The sequence below is a fragment of the Botryllus schlosseri genome, chromosome 4 (genome assembly GCF_051294905.1).
Source record: "Botryllus schlosseri isolate E-star chromosome 4, Bs_hap1, whole genome shotgun sequence".
Lineage (NCBI taxonomy): Eukaryota > Metazoa > Chordata > Ascidiacea > Stolidobranchia > Styelidae > Botryllus > Botryllus schlosseri.
In genome coordinates, this window is record NC_137239.1 from 4,514,022 (window position 1) to 4,539,731 (window position 25,710).

The following is a 25,710-nucleotide window of genomic DNA, read 5'->3' on the forward strand; positions in this document are numbered from 1 at the left end:
ATCCGACTTGTAACCGGATCGTTTACCTAACCGAGTTGTATGCACAGTTTGATATTTTTGTCATTTAGTGATTGCTGAACATACCACTTCGAAATACTGCGTTGATCTTAATTTCCATCATCGTGATAAGTGAAGTACATTTGTTTTGAATTCATAACAATAGGCTTTTCTACGACATGATAAATTATTGACAAGTTCTGCTTAGAAGATTGGTTGCATATCACGAAAAATAATATACCACACATATTATTACTGTTACTCCATTCATCGGTATTTTTTCCGTTGTCGATTTTCAAACGAGTAAAATTTATTACTTGAGTTGCTCTGCTTACTATATTTAAATGTAAACTCGCCCGTCTTTCAACAACAAACAATGATAAAAAAGTATGCAATCAAACACAACAAGTTTTACGATGCTAATTATTATCCCACATAACCCATTTCTTACCGAAGACATATGAAATATATTCATGTTACACGAAAATATTCGCTCATGCTACAAACCTGTACAATGATTGGTGGTGCTTTCAAACTGTTTCGATACCTCAAGAACTTTATTGTCTGAACGGTTGTTCATGTATCGTAATAATCAAGTAGTTCAACATAGAAATAGTAGTAACAGAAACACCAGAGTTGTTTACACAAAAGTTTGTATGTGTACAGTATACGAATACCATTTGTAAATCCAGCACAATTGTGGTATCCATACGAGTTTAGTTAACACAATTTACGACACCGAGGTCGCGTCATCTTTCGTAAGACAACAAACCAAGGCTTCAGGATATGTCCATGTCATAGCAATAAATCAGTTACACCAACAACAGAGTGCATATGTTTCTAGTTACGGCGCTTACATCTTACACACAAATCAATCTACTTTGCTAACGAAAAGTGGTGAGTCATCATATGGTTGTCCTCACAACTAAAACACACTATCATACAAAATGGTCGTTATAGTTTGCACACCAACGGTACATCGTACAAGTAACAAGTCTCGAGAATCCAGTTATTCAAAAAACGTGAAAGTATTTCTACACCAAGTCGTTATGTGGACGAAAGCGTATATTGTAATATCATGATCGATTTGCATTCGTTGGTCACAAACTATCACTACTCTAAATAATTCTTTTTCACTCAAACACAAACGCATACTTGTCACCATTCGTTTTCATCAAGCACGAGTTCAAGAAACTTGCTTACTACGATATGAATTTTTATTTTTATGTTGTGTAAATAGGTAATAATTAATTCAAGTAACACTATATCAACATCATCGAGTTGTGCTAATAGATTTACATGCGGTCTTGTGGTTTTCGTCGGGACATACAGCACGAACTAACTGTAGACTCCTCTCTGTTGTACAGCTACTCGGTAATCGACATGCATTAACATGTAAACAACGATCTTGTTTCGTCACACCAAACATATGTTCACTGTCGCGATACTCCGCACAAGACGTGCATAGCCTTTTCACACTCGTAATAGTATACCAACGTCAAGCGATAACGTTTAACAACACCAACGACACTAAACCCACGACGTTTACCTATGTAAAATTACCACTTTCACTTGTCAGTCCATCGTTTACCTGACTAAACATATTATTTTCCTTTGGAGATCTGACGTTTACCCAGAGTAAGAAACCATTTTCACCTGTAAATATTTTTTTTCCTCGGCTAACAAACCTTTTTTCACTTGGAAATATATTTTTTCTCTGGTTAACAAACCTTTTTTCACTGGGAAATATATTTTTTCTCTGGGTAACAAATCTTTTTCACTTGGAAATATATTTTTTCTCTGGTTAACAAACCTTTTTTCACTTGGAAATATATTTTTGCCTTGGCTAACAAACCTTTTTTCACTCGGAAATATATTTTTTCTCTGGTTAACAAACCTTTTTCACTTGGAAATATATTTTTTCTCTGGTTAACAAACCTTTTTCACTTGGAAATATATTTTTTCTCTGGTTAACAAACCTTTTTCACGTGGAAATATATTTTTCCCTGGGTAACAAACCTTTTTTCCCTGAGCAACAAACCATTCTCACTTGGTGGTCCGTCGTTTAGCCGAGTAAAAATATCATTTTCTTTTGGAGATCCGGCGTTTACCCCGTGTAACAATACATTTTCACTTGGAAAAATACTTTTACCTAGAGTAACTAATCATTTTCTCCTGGGTAACAAACCCTTTTCCCTCAGAAATATATTTTTTCCCTGGGTACTAAACCATTTTCGTTTGGAAATATATTTTTTTCTCTGAGTAACAACGCCATTTTCTCTTGGAGATGTGATGTTTACCTAAGTAAAAATATCATTTTCGTTTTGAAATCTGACAACCACACGCATCAATTTGGTATTTGTTGTATTGGCGACAGTTTGAAATTGATTACAACGAACAGTGACGAAAATACAAACAACCGGTTTCAGAGTATACCCGCATCGATCGCATCGCATCTATATCATCGGTTAACCACATGAAATAACAGCATACCATTGTATATCGAAATGTATGTTTTGGAAATCGACGGATATTGTATGTCCTGGTGTGTGTGTGTCTGTGTGTGTGTGTGTGTCCCGGTTCGTGCTTTAGCCTCCCACAGAGTCAATATGTTGAAATTAGCAACCTCCACGACTTTGGTAACTGCTTGGTACACGGATAATGGTTGAATTTAGGTTCTCGTCGTGCTAACATTTCCGGACTACTTGTGAGTTTTCTCACACATGTTTACTATATTGTGTCACTCTTTATTGGTCAATACATATCCCACCGTTCAGTTTGAAATCGGAAACCCGAGAAAGTATTAACCGGATCCGGATATCAACTCTGAATCGACACACCAACGAACAATATTCAAACATGTTACACCCCGTGTTTCCATGAAAATAACAAGACATTACACATCCAGTATACTTCACGATTGTTCATAGATACCAAGTATTCGCGTAAACGAGATGTGTGACATTACATACATCATGGATAACATCATGGCCGGCATTACAAGCATCATGGATGACAAATTCATGTTCTCAAATCTCATACATGCACCGATTCTGTACATTCAATATGGGGGAAGATGACTTGGAGACAGAAAAACACATATATTTGACCGTAACATGGTCTTAGTATGAACCGACATGCATCCAACTTGTGGAAAAATGTGTCGCTCACTATTTCACCGAGATTACAACCCTTTCACTGATATTCGTTGGTGCTATCGATACGGTGAACAGCACGTTATGTATAGCGATATCTTCACAGTCAAATACGCGAACCATGCACAACCATATATCCCGACTTTCGTTGAATATTCACGACACCAACAAATCTGTACATCTCCTTTCCCTCGACATCAATGATAGAATCCTCATCCCAATGCGCAGTACGAATGGAGGGTTCATCGGGTGTAAAATCCAGATCAAATGACACCATGGTCTGCTTTCTCATTTGGCAGTGGCTACTCGTCCGGATCCGGACGAATAAAGTTCCTCAGGCTATTCGTCCGGCACCGTGTGACGTAGGCCCGTTACTATGGAGACTGCATGCGTTTTTGACAGGCTTCGGTTTTGTACATTATTTATTCGCCCTTCTGGTTACTGATTTCAATGGTTACTGTTACTGATTTGTATGCTCATAATTATAGCTCCGAGGGAAAGTTTACGCCATACTAATACTTGCAAATAGCTGTGGTGAAAGTACCAGAACTTGACGCCCACCTTTACCTTTACAAGAGATGTTTACCTACGCTTAATGTAGTAAGAAGAACAAGTAGGATAGTGATTTGTAAGCTCATAATTGGAGCTCCGAGGGAATGTTTGCGCCATACGAAGAGCTCCAAAGTGCTATCGTTAAATAACCGGATGCAGTCAGAACACGAACGATTCGCTGAAATTCTTGCTGTCTCCACCTATTTCTGAACTCATGCAAGCGCCATTGACCTAACCAATTGTACGTGAACTTGCACAGCTAAGACGGAATTGTCACCTCTGCTGTACTACGAGTACTCATACTTGATGTTGCTGCGCAGTAATGATTGGAATACCAACTGAGAGAGACTGTGCGTCTTTATTTTCATACAACAGAAATACAGAACAAATGGACAGCAGCAATGATCATACAGAAAACATGTGCATGCACAGTATTTGATGTCGGATAGAAGAGATCGATACAGCCATGGAAGTCAAGTGGTCTGATAAAACCCGCATGAAACAAGTATGCCCACATTGTCTCTGCATCATCTGACTGTAACAAATCGTAGTTGAAAAGATGAAGAAAAATTAAATGATAGCAAATGAATGAATGAAGCAATGTCTGGGCGAAGTAGGGCAACAGTGTTAATAGGAGAAAAATACCAGTATTTGGTGTCGGATAGGAGAGATCGATACAGCCTTGGAAGTCAATTGGTCTGATAAAAACCCCATGAAACGAGTATATGCCTACATTGTCTCTGCATCATCCGTCTGTAACGAATTGTAGCTGAAAACATGAAGAAAAATTAAATGATAGCAAATGAATGAATGAATGAAGCAATGTCTGGGCAAAGTAGGGTAACAGTGTTAATACGACTATCAGAGGTAATCAGGTAGGTCAAGAGTGTTAATAGGACTATCAGAGGTAATTAGGTATGGCAAGAGTGTTATTACGGTGACAAGAGGTAATGAGGTATTTTTTTTTATAATCTGCCATACAGCAGTTCACAGATGGTAATCCATTCAAAATGATAGGTCAGTCGATAGATCTCTTGGTTAGGTAACTATTAAATGGGCCCAAGTAGATATTTCCCTTCGGTGAGGGTCCTGTATTAAGGGAGTGAACAACTTAAGCAGGTATGAAAAAGTCATCGAACACATACGACAAACTGTTCGAAAAATATTTGTGTACACCTTCAATGTTTACATGATCATTGGGTGTTAATCTGGTATGCATGCTGGCATTTCCGCACATTCCTTATTGCAGGTGACAGTAAATGCTGTGCATACAATTTGCTGCTTTCAAGACATTCAAGCATTGATAGCGTGTTTTCACTGGGAACATCAATCATGAAAACTAAGTAGCCTACTTTCAATGTCAAAGTTGCCGCTACATATTTTTCTAACAGAGGCATCTGTTATTTTTTGCAGCGGCCACAGAACCATTTGTTTTTTTTTAGGGTAAGTGTTTAGTCCAGCACATAGAAGATGATCCCGGTTGAGACAGGAGTCGCAACGAATTGAATTGCTCTTTGTAAGTTGAAGGTCGCATACTCCACAGTACCAGTCTTTCTGACTATATTTACTTTGGAATGCCTTCATCACAGCAGCCCATCCATCATATGCGAAGTAATCCTTGATGTGGAGTATATTCACAGTCTCATCAAGGCAGCTGTTGGGGATGAGACGAGTGTCAGACGTGACAGACTTACTGCCCAATTTCTTTCCATACACTGCTTCATTAGTGTCAGATGGTGATACAAACCATGACAGCATCACTGTGAATAAGGCAGAAGTGAAATTTGCTGAAGTTCTGCATGAAATAAACTTACATCGGTCTCTGTCTTTAGGATGTATTTTTTTAAATGGAACTGGAGTGTCACATTTCTTCTTCTTCGGAAGGCCAACCACAGTTTGTTCCAAGCCTTTTGGGCGTCCTCTTTTTTTCAGTTTTGATGGCAGATGAATGTTGGAAAGATCTGAAACAGCAAGATCAGTTTTACTATAGTGTAGGAAGATAAAGTTTGGATTTATTTGACACCAACCCGTGAACTTGTCTGGTGTCATGGTGATTTTGCTACAGTCTACGGACACTGCTGGGGTGCTATTTTCTGCATCACAGACTTCGGACACTGCTATAGCGCAATCTGAAGGTAAACAAACATGCAAACATCATGAAATTGCAACATACATCTAAATCCAGTGAGTATAGTGACCTGGTCTGTGATTTAAGATAATTTCTTTATTGTAATCAAATTGCAACAAATATAGGAGTTTATTGATACTGATATTTTGTGAAAGCAGTCCTAATAACATGATGTCTGGTAGCTTAATTAACCTGAGATGTTGCTTGTGAATAGTGTATGTATGGTTGATTGATTGAATGAATGACTGATAGGCCTACATTACTTGGTGATGTAGTGTTGTCTGCAACTAATAGACTAGAATAACATTTCAAGTAAAATGCTAACTAACCTGATGTCTCAACAATCACCACCGTCTTTTCCTTCGCAGAGGCATGAGATCCATCTTTGTTCGAATCAACACAACCTACCAGAAACGGATAGGATACCGAAATAAATATCAAGTGTTAATGAGTGCACAATAGACGTACCTGCTGTAGTGTTATTAGTCCCAGGTACAGTGGCAGTACCTGCAGTAGTGTTATTGGTCCCAGGTACAGAGGCAGTACCTGCTGTAGTGTTATTGGTCCCAGGTACAGACTTTCGTTGGAGGTTTATTGATTCAGTTTCTGTTATAAAAGTCGGTGTTATGAATTATAATTTTTTCTAAATTATCTATTAACCTTGTGTTTCAAGCCGCTGTGATGCAGTTACTCCCATTTTGTCGCATGTCAATTCTCTGCGGAATGTCCTCAAGACATGAAATAGGCATATCAGAATTTTTGCATCTGGGAATTCTGCCTTGAAGACTTGGCGCTCGGTAAAATCTTTGTCTGCCATGATTGTGACCGTTTCACTCCATCTACTATTATTTCTTTTGAAGATTTTTGCCATCTGGGCTATGGATGTTGCATCTTCCGACGCCAACGCAAACACACCAACTACTACACTTTCTCCATTACCATCTTCGACAATCATCAGATAAAGTGGCATTCTCAAGTCGTTCAACTTGTATGTTGCATCAATGAACAATATTTCAGGATATTGCTGATATGTCAGTCGCATTTCCTTGTCTTGAAAAAAAATACCATTCAAGACATTTTCTTCTGATACCACTATTTCCACAATAGCTCCTAAACACAGTATCAGTATAAGTATCAAAATTGGGTACCGTCACATAATTGTTTTACCTGGAATTTCTTTCAGCTCCTTTACTGTCGCCTCTAGTTCTGATAATTCATTGGTACTTCTAGCAGTCGCGATGTTGTGCAGGTCTTTTAGAAGCACGACCCGACCTAACGAATTCTGTAAATGATTCTGTAGTAGCTTTTTATTTGCCTTCAGGCTCAGCAGTTCTTTGATCTCTTCTTTCTGCTGCGAGTCTAACTTACGCTGATGTGGCAAGTGATCGAAGGCGACCTGCAATAAATTCCAACAATATAACGGTGATTATGCATTAGTTGTCATTTATTGAATCATCAGATCAAAATGAAAAAATATAACGGTGATTATGCATTAGTTGTCATTTATTGATTCAATAGTGATGATCGCATATTACCTTGCTCAACCCGTGGTTATGCTGTTCATTAATACTCTTCACTATGAGATACTGCCCATCCTCTGATGTACTAAACTTGATATGAGCTTGGCACTCTTTACGGAAAGTGCTGCAATGAAATCGTGATACGTTACCCTGTATTTCAAGCGTAATGCACAGCATGTGTGGCAGTGCCGCTACTCGTAGTCCAGTAGCGAGCTAAAAGGGGGGCACTTCTTCGTTATTCTCCACACATCAGGAAGTGGTCTCCATGAAACCAATGCTTCCTATGAACATGTGAGAATTTATAAACGTTAAAATAAATTGCATGTGTGGGGTTAGGATTGGGGTGTCGGCACGCGTGGGGTTAGGGGTGTCGTAAGATGAAGTGGTGGGGTTGCAGTTGCATGTGTCGGGTTGCGTATGCGTAAGATGAGGTGGTAGGGTTTCAGTTGCATGTGTGGGGTTAGGATTGGGGGGTCAGCACGCGTGGGTTAGGATTAGGGTGTCGTAAGATGAGGTTGCATGTGTGGGGTTGCGTATGCGGGGTTAGGATAGGGGTTGCGGTTGCATGTGTGGGGTTAGGATAGGGGTGGCAGGGTTGCGGTTGCATGTGTGGGGTTAGAAGGGTGTCGTAAGATGAGGGTGCATGTGTGGGGTTTGGATTAGGGTGTCGTAAGATGAGGTGGTGGGGTTGCAGTTGCATGTGTGGGGTGAGGTGGTGGGGGTGTGGTTGCAGTTGCGTGTGCGGGGTTGCGTATGCGTAAAATGAGGTGGTGGGGTTCCAGTTGCATGTTTGGGGTGGGAATGCGGGGTTAGGATAGGGGTTGCGGTTGCATGTGTGGGGTTAGGGATTGGGGTGTCAGCACGTGTGGGTTAGGATAGGGGTTGCGGTTGCATGTGTGGGGTTAGGGATTGGGGTGTCAGCACGTGTGGGTTAGGATTAGGGTGTCGTAAGATGAGGTGGTGGGGTGTCATAGGAATGGGTTTGGGTTTAGGCTGAGGCTAATTTAACCCTAATTTCACGATACCAAGACTACAAAATGCTCATGGGGAACATTGCTTCTTCATGTTCATGTGGTTGTGGACCCGGTGGAAATTCCGTATCATACTTAACGCTTACTTACCGTTGGTTAGGTCGTAGACCCTTAGATAAGCTCTGAAATCTGCGGCCGCCGTGGATGCAGTGAAAAGATATCTGGCCATACTTGAGCGCATCATTGAAATTTCGCCGAGTGGTTCGCTTTCTTACTGCATCGAGCGTACGTGAATCTCTCTTGTAGAGCTGGACGTAATTTTCTTTCTGGTATTTCTCCAAAGCACTTTTTAAGTCTTCATAAGAGGCGAACCTACTCTCGGAATCCATGCCGCAGTTACGGCCCACAGTTCCGGAAATCCCGGCACCCATTCTGCAGTTGCGGCATGCTTACGCCGGACGAATAGCCTGAGGAACTTTATTCGTCCGGATCCGGACGAGTAGACACTTCCTTCTCATTTTCAATATTTCCACCACTGCGTCTTGTCTGTGTCTTAGCACTACCATGTGAGGATGGCGAAATCTGTGGGTGGTAAAACGAATGGACATGATATTCTTCGATAGGATCAACTGAAACCACGGATGTGGTGGGTTAGAGTCTTGTGGTGATGGTCCGTTTCGAAATGCAAGCGGATGAACTAGACCAAAAGTTTCGAAGATGCGTTTTATAATTGCTCTAGGTTTGAAATAGACATCGCACTCTTTCGGGGGAACAACCAGGGCTTTGGAGCCGGAGCCGGAGCCCGGAGCCGGAGCCCCGGAGCCGTGCATTTTCACCGGAGCTGGAGCCGGAGCCGGAGCTCTACATAAAATTCAGCCGGAGCCGGAGCCGGAGCTGGAGCCCGTTATTTGAGGAGTAGCTCCGGCTCCGACCTATTTCATAAGATGCTAGTATAATATCTGTAACAACCACATCTGCTGATTGATCACAATTGAACTGAATTTTAATGCTGCTTGTGCACAGCAATGGCATGGAGTAAATTGCGTTCTAGTGCAACTATGATGTTGTCGATAATTGACAAGTATGCAGTATGAAGTCACAAGCCTGCACGGCGGCACCTATATGTATTTGTTGCTACATCGGATGTTAATGACGGCTGATGGACTCTCTAGATTACTATAGATAATCAACCTATTAGTAGATTAGTAATCTATATAGACCAGGAATGGCCAACCTTTTCAGCTAAAGGGGCACATGCAATTGACGAACGAGTGCGCGGTTCACTAGCCATGCCGAGCGGGTAAAATTTTGTAAGTTTATAAATAAACTAGGTGAGTATTGCGGGTCTATTGTATACTACCCTCTAGGCTTAGTTTGCAAGGACACGACTATTCGTCGTCTTGACACATCGATATCGAAGGTCTTTGATAATATGCGACAATCATTTTGTGACTACATTTCACCGTGGACGATTTTTATGCGAGGGTAAACGCGACAAGACTTTCTTCCGTAATTTCGAATACAGTTAGACTCAATCGGGTAAATTAGGCGTTTTTTTCATTGTCAGTAGGGGGTAGACTACCAAGCAAGAAGTCGTGTGAAAATTAAACACGCGAAGCGTGAAGAAAAATTTCGCTACTATTTTGGTTTATTGTAATGTACGACGATTTACTGAAAATGTGACTGGACCCTGGATCTGCCAATGCGTCGGAACTGATATTTCAGTCATCAACATCCCAAGTGTCGCAGCCAGAATTGTCATTTTTGGTTGGCATTGCAAGTTCACAATCTGAGCAATTCATTTTCGAGAATATAATAGGACATTATCTCGCGGGCCACGCAAAATCCTCTCGTGGGCGACATTTGCGGGCCACCCCTGATATAGACAGGATTTTCGTTAATTTCATAGCCGGAGCCGGAGCTGGAGCAGTGTTTATAATGCGGCTCCGGAGCTGGAGCCGGAGCTAATGTATGATAGAAGAGTGCTCCGGAGCCGGAGCTGGAGCAGTTAAAATTTACGGCTGCTCCAAGCCCTGGGAACAACACGAAGTCAGTGCGACACATTTTTCCACAAGTTGGATGCATGTCGGTTCATACTAAGACCATGTTACGGTCAAATATGTGTGTTTTTCTGTCTCCAAGTCATCTTCCCCCATATTGAATGTACAGAGTCGGTGCATGTATGAGATTTGAGAACATGAATTTGTCATCCATGATGCTTGTAATGCCGGCCATGATGTTATCCATGATGTATGTAATGTCACACATCTCGTTTACGCGAATTCTTGGTATCTATGAACAATCGTGAAGTATACTGGATGTGTAATGTCTTGTTATTTTCATGGAAACACGGGGTGTAACATGTTTGAATATTGTTCGTTGGTGTGTCGATTCAGAGTTGATATCGGGATCCGGTTAATACTTTCTCGGGTTTCCGATTTCAAACTGAACGGTGGGATATGTATTGACCAATAAAGAGTGACACAATATAGTAAACATGTGTGAGAAAACTCACAAGTAGTCCGGAACTGTTAGCACGACGAGAACCTAAATTCAACCATTATCCGTGTACCAAGCAGTTACCAAAGTCGTGGAGGTTGCTAATTTCAACATATTGACTCTGTGGGAGGCTAAAGCACGAACCGGGACACACACACACACACAGACACACAGACACACACACACCAGGACATACAATATCCGTCGATTTCCAAAACATACATTTCGATATACAATGGTATGCTGTTATTTCATGTGGTTAACCGATGATATAGATGCGATGCGATCGATGCGGGTATACTCTGAAACCGGTTGTCGGTTTATATTTTCGTCACTGTTCGTTGTAATCAATTTCAAACTGTCGCCAATACAACAAATACCAAATTGATGCGTGTGGTTGTCAGATTTCAAAACGAAAATGATATTTTTACTTAGGTAAACATCACATCTCCAAGAGAAAATGGCGTTGTTACTCAGAGAAAAAAATATATTTCCAAACGAAAATGGTTTAGTACCCAGGGAAAAAATATATTTCTAAGGGAAAAGGGTTTGTTACCCAGGAGAAAATGATTAGTTACTCTAGGTAAAAGTATTTTTCCAAGTGAAAATGTATTGTTACACGGGGTTAACGCCGGATCTCCAAAAGAAAATGATATTTTTACTCGGCTAAACGACGGACCACCAAGTGAGAATGGTTTGTTGCTCAGGGAAAAAAGGTTTGTTAACCAGAGAAAAAATATATTTCCAAGTGAAAAAGGTTTGTTAACCAGAGAAAAAATATATTTCCAAGTGAAAAAGGTTTGTTAACCAGAGAAAAAATATATTTCCGAGTGAAAAAAGGTTTGTTAGCCAAGGCAAAAATATATTTCCAAGTGAAAAAAGGTTTGTTAACCAGAGAAAAAATATATTTCCAAGTGAAAAAGGTTTGTTACCCAGAGAAAAAATATATTTCCCAGTGAAAAAAGGTTTGTTAACCGGAGAAAAAATATATTTCCAAGTGAAAAAAGGTTTGTTAGCCGAGGAAAAAAAAATATTTACAGGTGAAAATGGTTTCTTACTCTGGGTAAACGTCAGATCTCCAAAGGAAAATAATATGTTTAGTCAGGTAAACGATGGACTGACAAGTGAAAGTGGTAATTTTACATAGGTAAACGTCGTGGGTTTAGTGTCGTTGGTGTTGTTAAACGTTATCGCTTGACGTTGGTATACTATTACGAGTGTGAAAAGGCTATGTACGTCTTGTGCGGAGTATCGCGACAGTGAACATATGTTTGGTGTGACGAAACAAGATCGTTGTTTACATGTTAATGCATGTCGATTACCGAGTAGCTGTACAACAGAGAGGAGTCTACAGTTAGTTCGTGCTGTATGTCCCGACGAAAACCACAAGACCACATGTAAATCTATTAGCACAACTCGATGATGTTGATATAGTGTTACTTGAATTAATTATTACCTATTTACACAACATAAAAATAAAAATTCATATCGTAGTAAGTAAGTTTCTTGAACTCGTGCTTGATGAAAACGAATGGTGACAAGTATGCGTTTGTGTTTGAGTGAAAAAGAATTATTTAGAGTAGTGATAGTTTGTGACCAACGAATGCAAATCGATCATGATATTACAATATACGCTTTCGTCCACATAACGACTTGGTGTAGAAATACTTTCACGTTTTTTGAATAACTGGATTCTCGAGACTTGTTACTTGTACGATGTACCGTTGTTGTGCAAACTATAACGACCATTTTGTATGATAGTATGTTTTAGTTGTGAGGACAACCATATGATGACTCACCACTTTTCGTTAGCAAAGTAGATTGATTTGTGTGTAAGATGTAAGCGCCGTAACTAGGAACATATGCACTCTGTTGTTGGAGTAACTGATTTATTGCTATGACATGGACATATCCTGAAGCCTTGGTTTGTTGTCTTACGAAAGATGACGCGACCTCGGTGTCGTAAATTGTGTTAACTAAACTCGTATGGATACCACAATTGTGCTGGATTTACAAATGGTATTCGTATACTGTACACATACAAACTTTTGTGTAAACAACTCTGGTGTTTCTGTTACTACTATTTCTATGTTGAACTACTTGATTATTACGATACATGAACAACCGTTCAGACAATAAAGTTCTTTGAGGTATCGAAACAGTTTGAAAGCACCACCAATCATTGTACAGGTTTGTAGCATGAGCGAATATTTTCGTGTAACATGAATATATTTCATATGTCTTCGGTAAGAAATGGGTTATGTGGGATAATAATTAGCATCGTAAAACTTGTTGTGTTTGATTGCATACTTTTTTATCATTGTTTGTTGTTGAAAGACGGGCGAGTTTACATTTAAATATAGTAAGCAGAGCAACTCAAGTAATAAATTTTACTCGTTTGAAAATCGACAACGGAAAAAATACCGATGAATGGAGTAACAGTAATAATATGTGTGGTATATTATTTTTCGTGATATGCAACCAATCTTCTAAGCAGAACTTGTCAATAATTTATCATGTCGTAGAAAAGCCTATTGTTATGAATTCAAAACAAATGTACTTCACTTATCACGATGATGGAAATTAAGATCAACGCAGTATTTCGAAGTGGTATGTTCAGCAATCACTAAATGACAAAAATATCAAACTGTGCATACAACTCGGTTAGGTAAACGATCCGGTTACAAGTCGGATGTATTCTTGATGTACAGATGACAGTCTGATGATGTAAAGCTCAACCACCCAAATGTGTTCATTGCAAAGTATTTGACACAAACAAAATATCGAATGGAGACTTCGGTTTCATTGCCAAGCTAGTGAAAATTGTTTTCTGTTGGCCAGGTAGGACACATTTGACAAACATCGTACACATTGTATCTTCGTGATGGTAACGACTTTCAGCGGCTTGGTTTCATGTCGGGAATTATTATTTGAGGGTTCAAGAACAATTTCATTCAATACTACAAATGAACAACAATGCATAACACGTAGCAAATAACAGTGTAGCAAGTACTTTTTTGATATTACGAGTGTTGGGCACTAGACACTTCTAGTTGAATTGGATGCATCTAACAAACATATCACAATTTACTTTTGTAATGATCAAAGTCTTAGAGTGCATAACCTCGCGATATTTTACATTTAGCACACACAATGGGGAGTTACTGAAATGATTAAGAATTGATCGCTAGCTTCGAACGGTACTCGATACTCAAAGTGATATTTTCACACTCTGTAAAGTGCATATGTTTCAATTCTCTGTCACAAATTCCGACATGGTGATATGTCGAGACGTAATACTATTTCCGTACACTCAATTACAACAAAACATAACCCGCATTCAAATAAGCCGTAAGCTACAAGTGGATTTAAAACTTGATGCTGTTTTGTGGTTAACTCAAGTCAGTGGTCACGTTTGTGTTGATTTCAGGAATGATCATGACGAGTTGGTCGGGTAAATTAGTGGTAGTAACTATGCCCTTACAGAGTTGCTGCCATTCCAATATCTTTTACGCTGTAATATTACGGTTTTAATTGTGATAAATTATTTCTCAGTTATTGTTCAGCCATTCAAATCTCGTATACTCAAAATATAGTATGTCCAAGTAAAATCGTATATGCACCGATTTGTAAATACTTTGTCTTCAGAATAGTAACAACCTTTACAATTGAATAAAAAAGACCGAGCATACGAATACAGCCAGGATGAATTAATTCAAATTTATGAGTTGCAGTGATATAATCAAGTAAGTGAAAACTAGATTTTTAACAATTGTTAATGTTGCGAATAATTCTTTTGAGTATGGTAAGATGTTAAAATATCTCTTTGACAAATGGAAAGCGGGATCGTGAATAGAGTTGTAATGTTACATTACTTGTTTCAAAGTATGATCTTGAAATGTGGCTGGATCAAAGTTGGTAGTCGTGTTTGTCAATCCTATTTCAATTCACACTATGTCAAAGTCCAAATATTTCATTCTGGATTATTTGGATTTACCTTTAGTACATCCCGCGAATGTGGATTATTTGGATTTACCTTTAGTACATCCCGCGAATGTGGATTATTTGGATTTACCTTTAGTACATCCCTCGAATGTGGATTATTTGGATTTACCTTTAGTACATCCCGCGAATGGATCCCGATGCGGTACTATAACATTTTTGATAATAATGACTCAAGGATTTTCAATCAACAATACTGGAATTTTTTGGTAATGCTAGAGTTGCCAAATGATTAGTTGCGTGTTTTTGTTAAGTGTTTGATTTCAAGTTAATAAAGACAATAACTGTGTAATGCACATACTTGTGATTCTTGATTCTTGTAGAGTTATAGTTGGAATTGATTCTATAAGTGTGAAAACAGCGACGCGGAATGTGCGAATAATTCGATGTGGCTGAAAGTCGGCGTCAGTAATATTCGGTTACGTTCGATTCAACAAAAACGCGTTAAGGGATTTGTCAAAGGATTAGAGTTGTACCGATTTAAAACATTCAGATACGAATCGACTTGATTTGTGTAGTGAGTTTCATTTCAAGTTGATAAACTAACACATTGATTGCATATTTTCATGGATCTTATCACGCAACTAAAGTCAGCCACTATTCTGGAGGCTTGAAACATATAGCGATCGCGGGCGAGTGACAAATTGTTGGTTTTCGAATCACCACCTGCGACAGTTCTGTGACAAACTAATTACCGAAATATTACTTGTGCGTAATTCCTATCTTTGTAACATCAAACCACGAGAGATGACTATTCTGATGTGTTATCTTGTGAGTGGTCGTAGGATTTTACAAATATTTCACACCTTTTTGGAGTGTTAGTATGTGAACGCGGCTATTGTTGGTATTCGAATCGCCGTCTACGCCGGCTCTGTGGTAAACTAATTACCAAAATATTACCTTGTGAGTGATTCCTGGAATCAGCAAACTATTTCACACATTTTTGAAGTGTTAGTTTGTGAACGCGGTTATTGTTGATATTCGAATCGCCGTCTACGCCGGCTCTGCGGTAAACTAATTACCAAAATAGTACCTTGCAAGTGATTCCTAGATTTAGCAGACTATTTTGCACATTTTTGAAGTGTTAGTTTGCGAACGCGGTTATTGTTGCTCAGATAATCGAATTCCTGGAGCCGGATGAATTCTCCGTGACTGGGAAACAGCTACAGAGTAAAACTTCGTATGTGTGTGGAGATCATGCTATTGCATTCTTGATAAAAAGAGCTCAAGGGTTTTCAACCGAGGAATACTTGGATAATTTTGGCGATGATAAAAAAGTGAATGATACGATTGTACGTGCTTTTGTGAAGAGTTTGATTTCAGAGTAATAAACGAATGTGTAAATGTGTATACTTGTGATTCTTGTTGCGACTGTGAACAGCAGACTATTCTATAGGTGCGAAACAGCGAATAAGCTGAAAGTATTATTCAGGTGGCAATCAATAGCGAGGAAAGCGGTCATTTGACACGACTAAACTACGACATCATATATCATAATTTACGATCAAACTATTTCACACTGACCGGTCTAGTGTAATAATCGATAGTAGCACACAACTGCACGGAAACAATTCAGCGCGCAGGTCATTCGAAATATAGGTCGCACTGCTTAATCCTCACAACAAGCCACGTTTCCGTCTGCGCGGTTATTGTTGGTGACTCGTGCATATTCAACACCACGCGAGAGATACCTGAAAGTGCGAATCACCGCCACGCCCGTAAGAACATATGGTAAATCACCACAGAACCCGTAAGAATACACGACAGGCGAATCACCTATAGCAAAAAAGGCGAATCGCCTATAGCAAAAAAGGCGAGTCACCAACACGAGTTTTCGCGGCGAGTCACCGACGCAGCCTATACCTGAAAGGGCGAATCATGACCGCACCCATAAGAACACATGGCGACTCACCAGCGATAGGGGGGGTCGAAAAGGGCGAATCACCAACACGAGTTTCGCGGCGAGTCACCAGCGGGCCCATAAGAGCTCCTACCAGGTCACGAGCGATCTATATAACTACTTACGTATACCTCACATGCCTAATCCAGATTAAAACTGAAGTCAATGTGGCAAGTTATGCCGTTAGAATTAAAGTCACCAGAAGTCACCTAACCTTTTTTGGTACCATTGTCACATTACACATTACACGGTCAGTGTTTAAACTTGTTACGCGATGTGTTCCCAAATCCATAATTCATGAAACCAGTGAATCAATGCCCATGATTTCTATGAATATATCACCACCCATAAAGGATGTCAAAAAAAGAAAGCCGAAAGTTGAAATTCAAAGATGGTTAATAACTGCAACCTTCGCTAATCAACGAGGCCATTTCGGCAAGCTGCACACTTCTCAGAAACCAGCTACCAAGACAATAGGCTATATAATATCCTTAGGACCGTAACTACCGCACGTCAAACCCTCCAATTGCGTGGCGAGCTCGACGGATGCCGAAAATCATTTCATGAGTAAACAAAAATGATAGGGTATTTTTTTGAAAATTTATGCAACTTCATTCAATAGTTTTTAGAATGGGTATTTCGGCGTTAGCCATTACCGCGCCACGACGCACCAAGATAAATGAACTTTAGGCCAACACGGGATTCCGAGAAGGCACTGCAATTGCAGCTGCTGATCAAATTAACTAAGTAAAGGGAATAAAGCTCGACAGCGAGAAAACCTTGGCCGAAAAGGACTGCCCTTATGTTGACCGAAAACCACAAATTCCAATTGTCCATAGGCAATATTTGCCAGTGAAGAAATATCAATCTGCAATTGGAGTCGTCTTTATAGTTTGGTACGCTTCGGCGATTTCAATATCTTTTCACATAGCAGACGGGAGGTCACGAAATAACAACGTAACGAAGTAATTATACCAACGGGCCCTCCTGACTATCTCCAAGAAAGTACCTCACTCAGCTCTAGCGGTAAAGCTGAGTAGATCACTACGTGGGCTGAGAGAAGTTAAAAAATATGGCAATATATTTGCAATTACCAATATTATTGCCCAATTGAATCATGAAAAAATTCCGCGCTTCGCGCGATTACGGAATATAAGACATCCCGTGCATCGCGCATCTCGATGGGGGATGGTATTGATAGAAAAACGCGGATAGGGGTTTAAAGATATAGTTTAAATGTATCATGTTTAACATTGTTTCAAAATATATGACGGCAAATAGATATTATTTGGGTAATTAACCGTCACTTTGTCATTCCTCAATATCAACACATCGACTGAGCACTAATTCGTGTAATACACTGCTTCCAATTTAAAAATAAAATCAATACGCTGGATATTCTAAAATTTCTGACTCGGCCCGCCAACATGTTTCTGCACCTCATTTGGCCCACGGAGAAAAATAATTGCCCATCCCTGTGCTAGAGAGTGACATTTAGAAGGTTTTGATCGTAATTAATTATCATAAAGATGGCATCCAGGTGATTTTATGGTAGTCAGTCTGCTGAGTCGAGGTAAAATTGCCTTGACCAGATAAACGTGCTACCGCCGAGAGTCGTTTACAATCTTTTTCGACGAAGTCCGTGGGTTCTTCTCTTTGACAACATCGAGAGACGAAGCGTTTCGGAGTCATAACCAAGCACCTTGTCGTTCTACCTTGCTCATTGCTAGGGCTGGGCACAGCGATTCGAGTACTCGAATCTGAATCGAGTTTGCCCAGCCCTACTCATTGCCCACTGCCACCAGACACATACAACACCTTACAGCAACTATACCGCCATCCGCAAATACGGGACGAAAAAACACGTTGTCAGCCCACATCAAAAACGTTGGTCTTGGGCCTCCACAGGGCGATAAGCCCAACTTCCGGGGGATTCGCCCCCGGGCCCTACAGTTGGGTGGATGTTTTCATATGTAGTTGTGAGCGCACTCATTCTACTCAGTGTAAGCAGAGAGTTTATGTGGCTTAATCGCGCCAATAGCGAACATTTTCAATCGGTCAGGATTGAATCGGTGTTCTCGCTGCCGAATTTTGGCACACCTTTCGGAGTCCCATGTTAGCCTTAACTTCATTAAGTGTTGGTACGTCGTGGCGCGGTAATGGCTAACGCCGAAATGCCTATTTTTATAAATCATGCGTGTTTCTCGGAGAAGGGCACCTAATAAGCAAGACATTTAGTGACACTAAATCGCGAAAAGAAATTGGAAAATGTTGGAAAAAGATTTTAAAAAATACGCTATGATTTATGTTAATTGGCAAAATAATTTTGGGCTCTTTTCAAGCTCGACTCCTCTCCAATTGGGGGGGGGCAGTTACGGTCCTGCACAAAATGAATGAATCGAAAACTAATGATCGTGCAAACTGCGCTGTTTAGCGATGAGTCAGCTCGTATCTGTTCTGTACTTCTGTACTGACACGTCTTGAACTTTAAGTCAAATCTAACATGTTTCCAGACCTAATGTTACCTCACGAAGTTCTGAATGATTTTAAAATTTGATACTTTATTCATTTTGTCAATGGTTACGCCTTCAACATTGCATCTTGAAATTATGGTATAAAATTGTTTTATACCTGGCGGACCGGCAGGAATGTCGTCGCGTACCGGCGGTTGAGAACGACTGTAATCCACTGCAAAACGATTCATCAACCGCAAGATATATCGTATTAAATAGTTTGTGTATCATTGAGTAACATATTTGCGATGACTATGAGTAGTCTAATTTCATGAAAGGTGCGATGTATTCTCGTTCCAAATGTTTGTTTGCGGCTCGCTATGAGCCAGCTCACCATAACGCCATTACGATGAGGCTTATTCGATTGATCGGCTGTGAGAATATGAAAATTGTGAATCAGGCGATTACGATGCATCTACTTGTTGAAGCTACTGACTTGAGTATTTTTCAGAATTTTCGTATTCTATTTCAACACAAAGTAGTTTTAGCGTGTCTTGTAAAACGAAGTAGAAAACGATTATAAGAAAACTACTCAAGTACGTAATTTCATAAACAAAAACTTGATTTTAGTCGCCTGGTCGCATACATTTATCAGTTAATAGGAGTTGGCTACTTCGGAGATCAAAAACGAAATTCGTGGCTAACACAATAAGGCTACTCACGGTACAAATAGACGAACATTTCCAAAACATTTAAAGTTAACTGAAGCTGGGTTGATGTTGCCCTGTTGTAATGACAACTATAATATTTAAAGTGATGCAAACAACACCAAAACTGTTTTCTACTATACAAAATTATTGCAAAATTGTCATTTAAAGTAGAAATACAATCGTAAATTTACACACAAGTAGTGATTTATAAGTGAATACAAAAGTAAGTATTTCATGTCCAGTTTTATTTCAAACACAGCAAACAGTGAAGAACTTATCCGCGAACTACCCTATATTATACGACATGTGAAACAATTAAATAGTATATTCATATTGAAATGAACCCGAATATTTTCGGCTGACACTCGTCAGGGGTAATCGTCAGCAACTAGTAGAGAATTGGAAAGAACATATACTATTTAATTGTATATTGAAGTTCTGTACCTCCAAGAAGCTCTTCAGACATGTGAAACGTATGATGATTTTTAAAAACGATCAAGTAGAAGTGAAAGTAGCCAAAAAACATAATCACTCAAGTAGGCAGTGGATGCAGGCAACATCTTCTTGAGTAACCTGAAAATGTATGAGGATTAAGTACAAGTAATTCATTTGTTATGTTCTTGATCTTGTTTGAACAATAACTCATACGACGAGGTTGCAATATGGAATCAGTATATTATCAGCAGAATAACTTGAGACATGCGACACGATCCAGAGTGCATTTAAACGAAAGACCAGTATACAACAGAACACAGGGTATAAATACGAAGCACGACATCGGTCTCAACAAAGATGAGCGGCGTCAATTTGTGGACGACAACAAGCTGTGTTTTCGTTGTCTTATCGTACCATTTTCGCCTCGACAGCATCATTGCCGAAAGAAGAAATGCAGCGAGTGTGGCTATCGTCACAATGAAATGATCAGCTGCCCGCCTGAGTTGAAGACCGAGGAGACGGCAAAGAGCCTCATCGCAGCACCAAGTTAAAGTCACTCAACATTTCTCGCCAAACGCAAGCCTATCGTCTCCAATGAAGACAGAGTCGTTCCACCAACAGCATTGGCAAGGGTCAGAAGTGGCGGTCGAGACACGAGAGTCCGTCTTGCGCTCGACACCTTGAGTGAGAAGACCTTTGTCAGTCAACGAGTTGCAGACACGTTAAAACTAATTCCAAGGGCAACAAAGCAAATTGCGGTACAAGGATTTGGTGGACACGAAACCAAAACGAAGGTATCAGTAGCCGAGATGGAGCTTGTGCATTTGATAGCTAACGAACCGACTATCGCATTTGAAGCTTACATCAAGTCTGGGCCGCTCGGACCACCATTACACCTAGTGAATATTCAGCTTGAAGATCACCCGCACAGGATGTTCGTCTGGCAGATCCCAACGTGTCTGCAGGGGCTGAGATAGATATCTTGGTCGGTAGTGCATTGCTGAGCTAAATTATGCTGAGCGGAGTCATCAGGCCAAGGGGAGGAGAATCTCGTTTAACTGCGTTCGAGATCATATTTGGATACGCATTGTTGGGACCAATTTCAGGACACGGCGATCCAAAACCATCGTGTCTTTTTGTCCATGCGCCGAGCGTCACTGCCGATAGTGAGAACAATCAGACTAAGACCTGCGCACTGAATTGCGATATTGAGAAATTTTTGAGTCCTGACGCCATCGGTATCACCGACAGCTGTGGTAAAATGACCGCAGATGAAGAGAGAGCGATTGTGTTGTTTGAAGCAGAAACTATATTTAACGGGGTACGGTACGAAATCCCACTGACATTTCGACAGGACGCACCGAAGCTCTCTAACAATTATAGAACTGCGAAAAAATTGCTCGAGTCTACGGAAAGAAGAATTGAGAAAAATCCAGAAATGAGGGATAGGTACATTCGAGCAATGCGTGAACTGGTCGATCATACGTTTGCAAGGCAGCTTGCAGCGAGCGAGATTGATCGCTTCGAACGCGACGGTGATTGCTATTTCATTCCACACCATGGCGTGATCAAGGAGTCGAGCGTATCGACCAAATTTCGGTTGGTATTCAATGCAAGCCATCATGATAAAAACGGCAATTCGTTAAATGGTTGTCTTTTACCTGGTCCTGCGCTACAGCCTGATTTGGGTGTGGTTCTACTGCGGTGGATGGCACATGAGTTTGTATCGAATTCCGAAAAGGTGATGGATGTTATACCGCCACGCGATCGACATCCGCATTCAGTAATTGCTTCTGACCGAGCAGACGATGTGATCACACCAACTGCGCTTGGACTACGCTGGAATACGGCATCTGATACCTTCTTCGTCAACGTTTCCGATAAACTGGTCAACGTCCAAGAAGTGCCATCAAAGCGTATTGTTCTACGTACATTGAGTTCGATATATGACGCGTTCGGGTTTCTCGCTGGATATACAATCGTACCGAAGATACAAATGCAACGGATTTTGCGTTTGAAAATCGATTGGTACGAGGCATTACCAGGCACGGAAGCAATCGACTTTGGCAAATAGGCGGAGGAACTAGAGGACATATCGTCAATTGCCGTTCCTCGCCATCTTTTCCGAGGGCATGCCAAACAGAAGGTTCAAATTCATGGATTTTCCGACGCCTCCGAAAAGGCATACGACGCAATGGTATACATTGTATATCACAACGGCAGTGGAAAGAAAAATTCCATTTTGGTCATGGCTAAAGCAAGAGTTGCGCCCTTAAAGTCTCAAATCATCGCTCGTCTTGAACTCATGGGAGCAGTAATTCTCGCGAGATTGACAAGTTATGTCATCGAGCAATTACATCTTGATGTACAACGCACGCGTCTTTGGACCGATTCTGAAATCGTTCTCGCATGGATCCACAAACCGAGTTCGACATGGAAAATCTTCGTCAGAAACCGTGTTGAAGAGATTCACAGCTTATTCAACGCTAATTTGTGGGGTCATTGCCCGGGAGAAAAGAATCCGGCTGATGTGGTTAGCCGTGGGGTGACTCTGCGTGAATTGAAAGCCTCAGATTTGTACTGGAATGGCCCACCGTGGACCGCACCCACCGTGGACTGCAGACGGACTGGCCGAATCGACGAGCGCTCCGCAGACGCTATTGCATTCGAAATGGAAAGAGCACCAATAGCTTTGATTGCCAGTCAAAGGGAAGGTGAATTGCCGCCTAACGTCGTAGCGAAATGTTCCAGTTATCGCAAAACGAGACGGCTGCTGGCTTGGATGCTCAGATATCTAGATTTGAAAGCGAAACGTGTGAGTGCGCAATCTCAATCAAGCACTTCGAACGAAGTTCCGTATGAGCTATCCGCTAAGGAGCTGGAACCGGCGGAGTTCGGTCTTCCGTGATTTGCAAAGACTACATTTCAGCGGGGAAATTGCATTGCTCAAGGCGGCGAAGCGTTTGCCAGAGGAAAGTCCGTTAATCAGCTACGATCCGTTCATGGACGAGGAAACTGGTCTATTGCGTGTTGGTGGGCGACTACGGCATTCCAACTTACCGGAAATGTTTAAATACCCGATTATTCTACCTGACCACGATCTACTCACGGAACACGTAGTGGAACACCATTATATTTCAAACCAGCACGCGGCAGCCGAAACCACTTTGTCACTTTTGCGTCATAGATTCCACGTGGTACACGCTCGACAGGTCGTGCGACGTGTAATACACAAGTGCAGCATCTGCAAGCGTTATCGTACGAAGCCAGTCATGCAAAAAAGGGGAGATCGTCCACCTAATCGAGTGGTTCCTGCTCCCGCTTTTTCAGACGTGGGCTTAGATTACACCGGCGCGTTACTGATACGAGATGGTGAAGTTGTAAAGAAAGGGTATATTCTAGTTGTCACGTGCCCCCACAGTCGGATGATCCACTTCGAGCATTGCCTAGATATGACAACCGACGAATTTCTTCAAGCTCTGAGAAGATTCATGAACAGACGGGGTTGGTTCAAGACCATGAAATCGGACAATCACCGAACGTTCAAGAAGGCCAAGAAATTGCTCGAAGTGACATTCGCCGGCAGGTTATTTGAGAAGATGGATTCTATAAAGAAGTCGCGGTTCATGGCGGAAAACAGTATTACTTGGAGATTTATCACCGAGAGAAGTCCATTCAGAGGAGCATATTGGGAATGGATGAACAGAAGTTTGAAAGAGCCTCTACGAAAGATTTTGGGGAATGCCTTACTGCGCTATACTGAGTCGTACACAATACTAACGGACATTGAAGCGGCTCTTAATCAGCGTCCCCTAGCTTACCACGGCTCTAATCCTTTGGATCCGACACCAATCACGCCGAGTCAAGTAACTATCGGACGGAATCTACGAGAATTGCCTGTGATTCGTGGAAGCGGTAACGTATCTGTCGGCAAGCGTCTCCGATATCTACAAAGCTTACTTCAATCGTTTTTTGAAGCGGTGGAGCAATGTATATTTGCCTAAATTGCAGCAAAGGGGCAAGTGGAAGCAAGAAGAATCGCCGGTCAATATTGGTGACGTCGTTTTGGTCACTGAAGAAATCACGTCACGACCTAAATGGCCTCTTGGTCGTGTCACTGATGTCTTTTCTGGTAAAGACGGTTTGGTAAGGACTGCGCTGGTGAAAAAGCAGAAGGCAATCATTTGTCGCCCTGTGCAAAGACTTCATGTTCTGGAATCAACGGACTTGAGTCCAGATGTACTGAATGGTTTTGTGCCAGAAGATATATCAACAATGTCTGTTAAACGGGAACCAGTTCTGACTAACTCCGAAGTAAGTCAGGGGGAGGAGGATGTTGTAAAGCGAACGTCAAGTGGTCGGGCGATACGCAAGCCGAAGATGTTCCAACCGGCTTGATTGCTTGACTGTTTTCATTAGGTTAATTACCTAGTGCGTGTTAAGGTGTACGTTGGTTTGTGCTTTGTAAGCTAGTTCGTTTTTGAGTGCCTTGTAGGACGGTTACCTTTGTTGAACGACGCGCCTAATTGACACGTTTCGAAGACTATTACGGGCAGAGACGGCATCGTATTTAAACTCTCACGGTGTGAGGTGTTGGAAAAATTTCTCGTCTTGACTCTTGATTTATCCGTATGCAAGTCGCTTATCTTTTTTGGGAATTTTGTTAATAAAATTCTACAACTACCATGGCAATTTACAACGAGTAAATTGTCATGCTGTAACAGATGTCTTGATTCGATCATGGCTTGACTGCAGAGATTGCACTATATATTCTTACCACGGTATTAGCTGTTACGAAATAAATTTCAAAACTTACTTCAACATAAATGCCTCCTTTCATATCACTTAAGCGGTGACCTGACCTATAACGACAGGCGCAGCAGTAGATTTTTAAAGATTTGTCATAGTCATTGGAACAAGACATCCAAGAGATACGATTCCAGATTGAACCACTTATAGTAGTGGTTCTTAACATGTTTGGCCTCGCAGACTGGTAAAACTTCAAAACAATTGTTACGGATCGGTTAACCTTCAAAAATAAATTTAACCCGAAATCTAGTTACGACAAATATATGCTACTCAAATGTAATATTTGAAACTTCATTTAATGGTGTCCTTTTGCTATTACATATTTATACGTGGTTCTATTCAAGTTATTCCTGGGCAAAGCTCGCCAAGTCCTGTTAAAGACTAGAAACGTGATTGTGGTGGTTCGGTACCCTTTGATATATCTTCTACTATACTAGAGTTACCATATTCTTGCGGAAGAACAAATTCCGAACGGTCTTAAGCGCCCACTTGCGGATTTCGAAATGATGTATGAGCCCATTGTCGATCAATATGACGTCACACCAGCAAAGTTTCGTCTATCGACTAGAGGTGGTCAAG

At 40.8% G+C, this 25,710-nt stretch overlaps 2 protein-coding genes across 3 annotated transcripts in view; one reads left to right on the forward strand and one right to left on the reverse strand.

Annotated features, from left to right (window-relative positions):
- LOC145437976 (uncharacterized) overlaps positions 1 to 25,710 on the forward strand; it is a 574,293-nt gene that overhangs the window by 453,937 nt on the left and 94,646 nt on the right. The gene's annotated exons all lie outside the window — the stretch shown is intronic.
- LOC145436874 (uncharacterized) lies at positions 4,589 to 8,838 on the reverse strand. 2 transcript variants are annotated; one of them, XM_080314078.1, is made up of 8 exons: positions 8,474 to 8,834; positions 7,368 to 7,476; positions 7,000 to 7,228; positions 6,301 to 6,438; positions 6,162 to 6,236; positions 5,732 to 5,833; positions 5,519 to 5,665; positions 4,589 to 5,464 (listed from the first exon to the last, which is right to left on the reverse strand). In XM_080314078.1, exons 1-8 carry the CDS (start codon positions 8,752 to 8,754, stop codon positions 5,031 to 5,033), a joined length of 1,515 nt encoding a protein of 504 aa, XP_080170204.1. In that variant the 5' UTR covers positions 8,755 to 8,834; the 3' UTR covers positions 4,589 to 5,030. The 2 variants fall into 2 exon arrangements, with proteins under 2 accessions (XP_080170204.1, XP_080170203.1); XM_080314077.1 differs by having other exon boundaries at positions 4,589 to 5,665; positions 8,474 to 8,838.

Coding starts and splice junctions, on each gene's coding strand:
- LOC145436874 (XM_080314077.1), bottom strand. CDS start 8,754: ATGGGTGCCGGGATTTCCGGAACTGTGGGCCGTAACTGCGGCATGGAT. Junction 7,229..7,367: donor ATAACCACGGGTTGAGCAAG/GTAATATGCGAT, acceptor AATTTATTGCAG/GTCGCCTTCGATCACTTGCC. Junction 6,439..6,999: donor GGAGCTGAAAGAAATTCCAG/GTAAAACAATTA, acceptor CTTTTATAACAG/AAACTGAATCAATAAACCTC.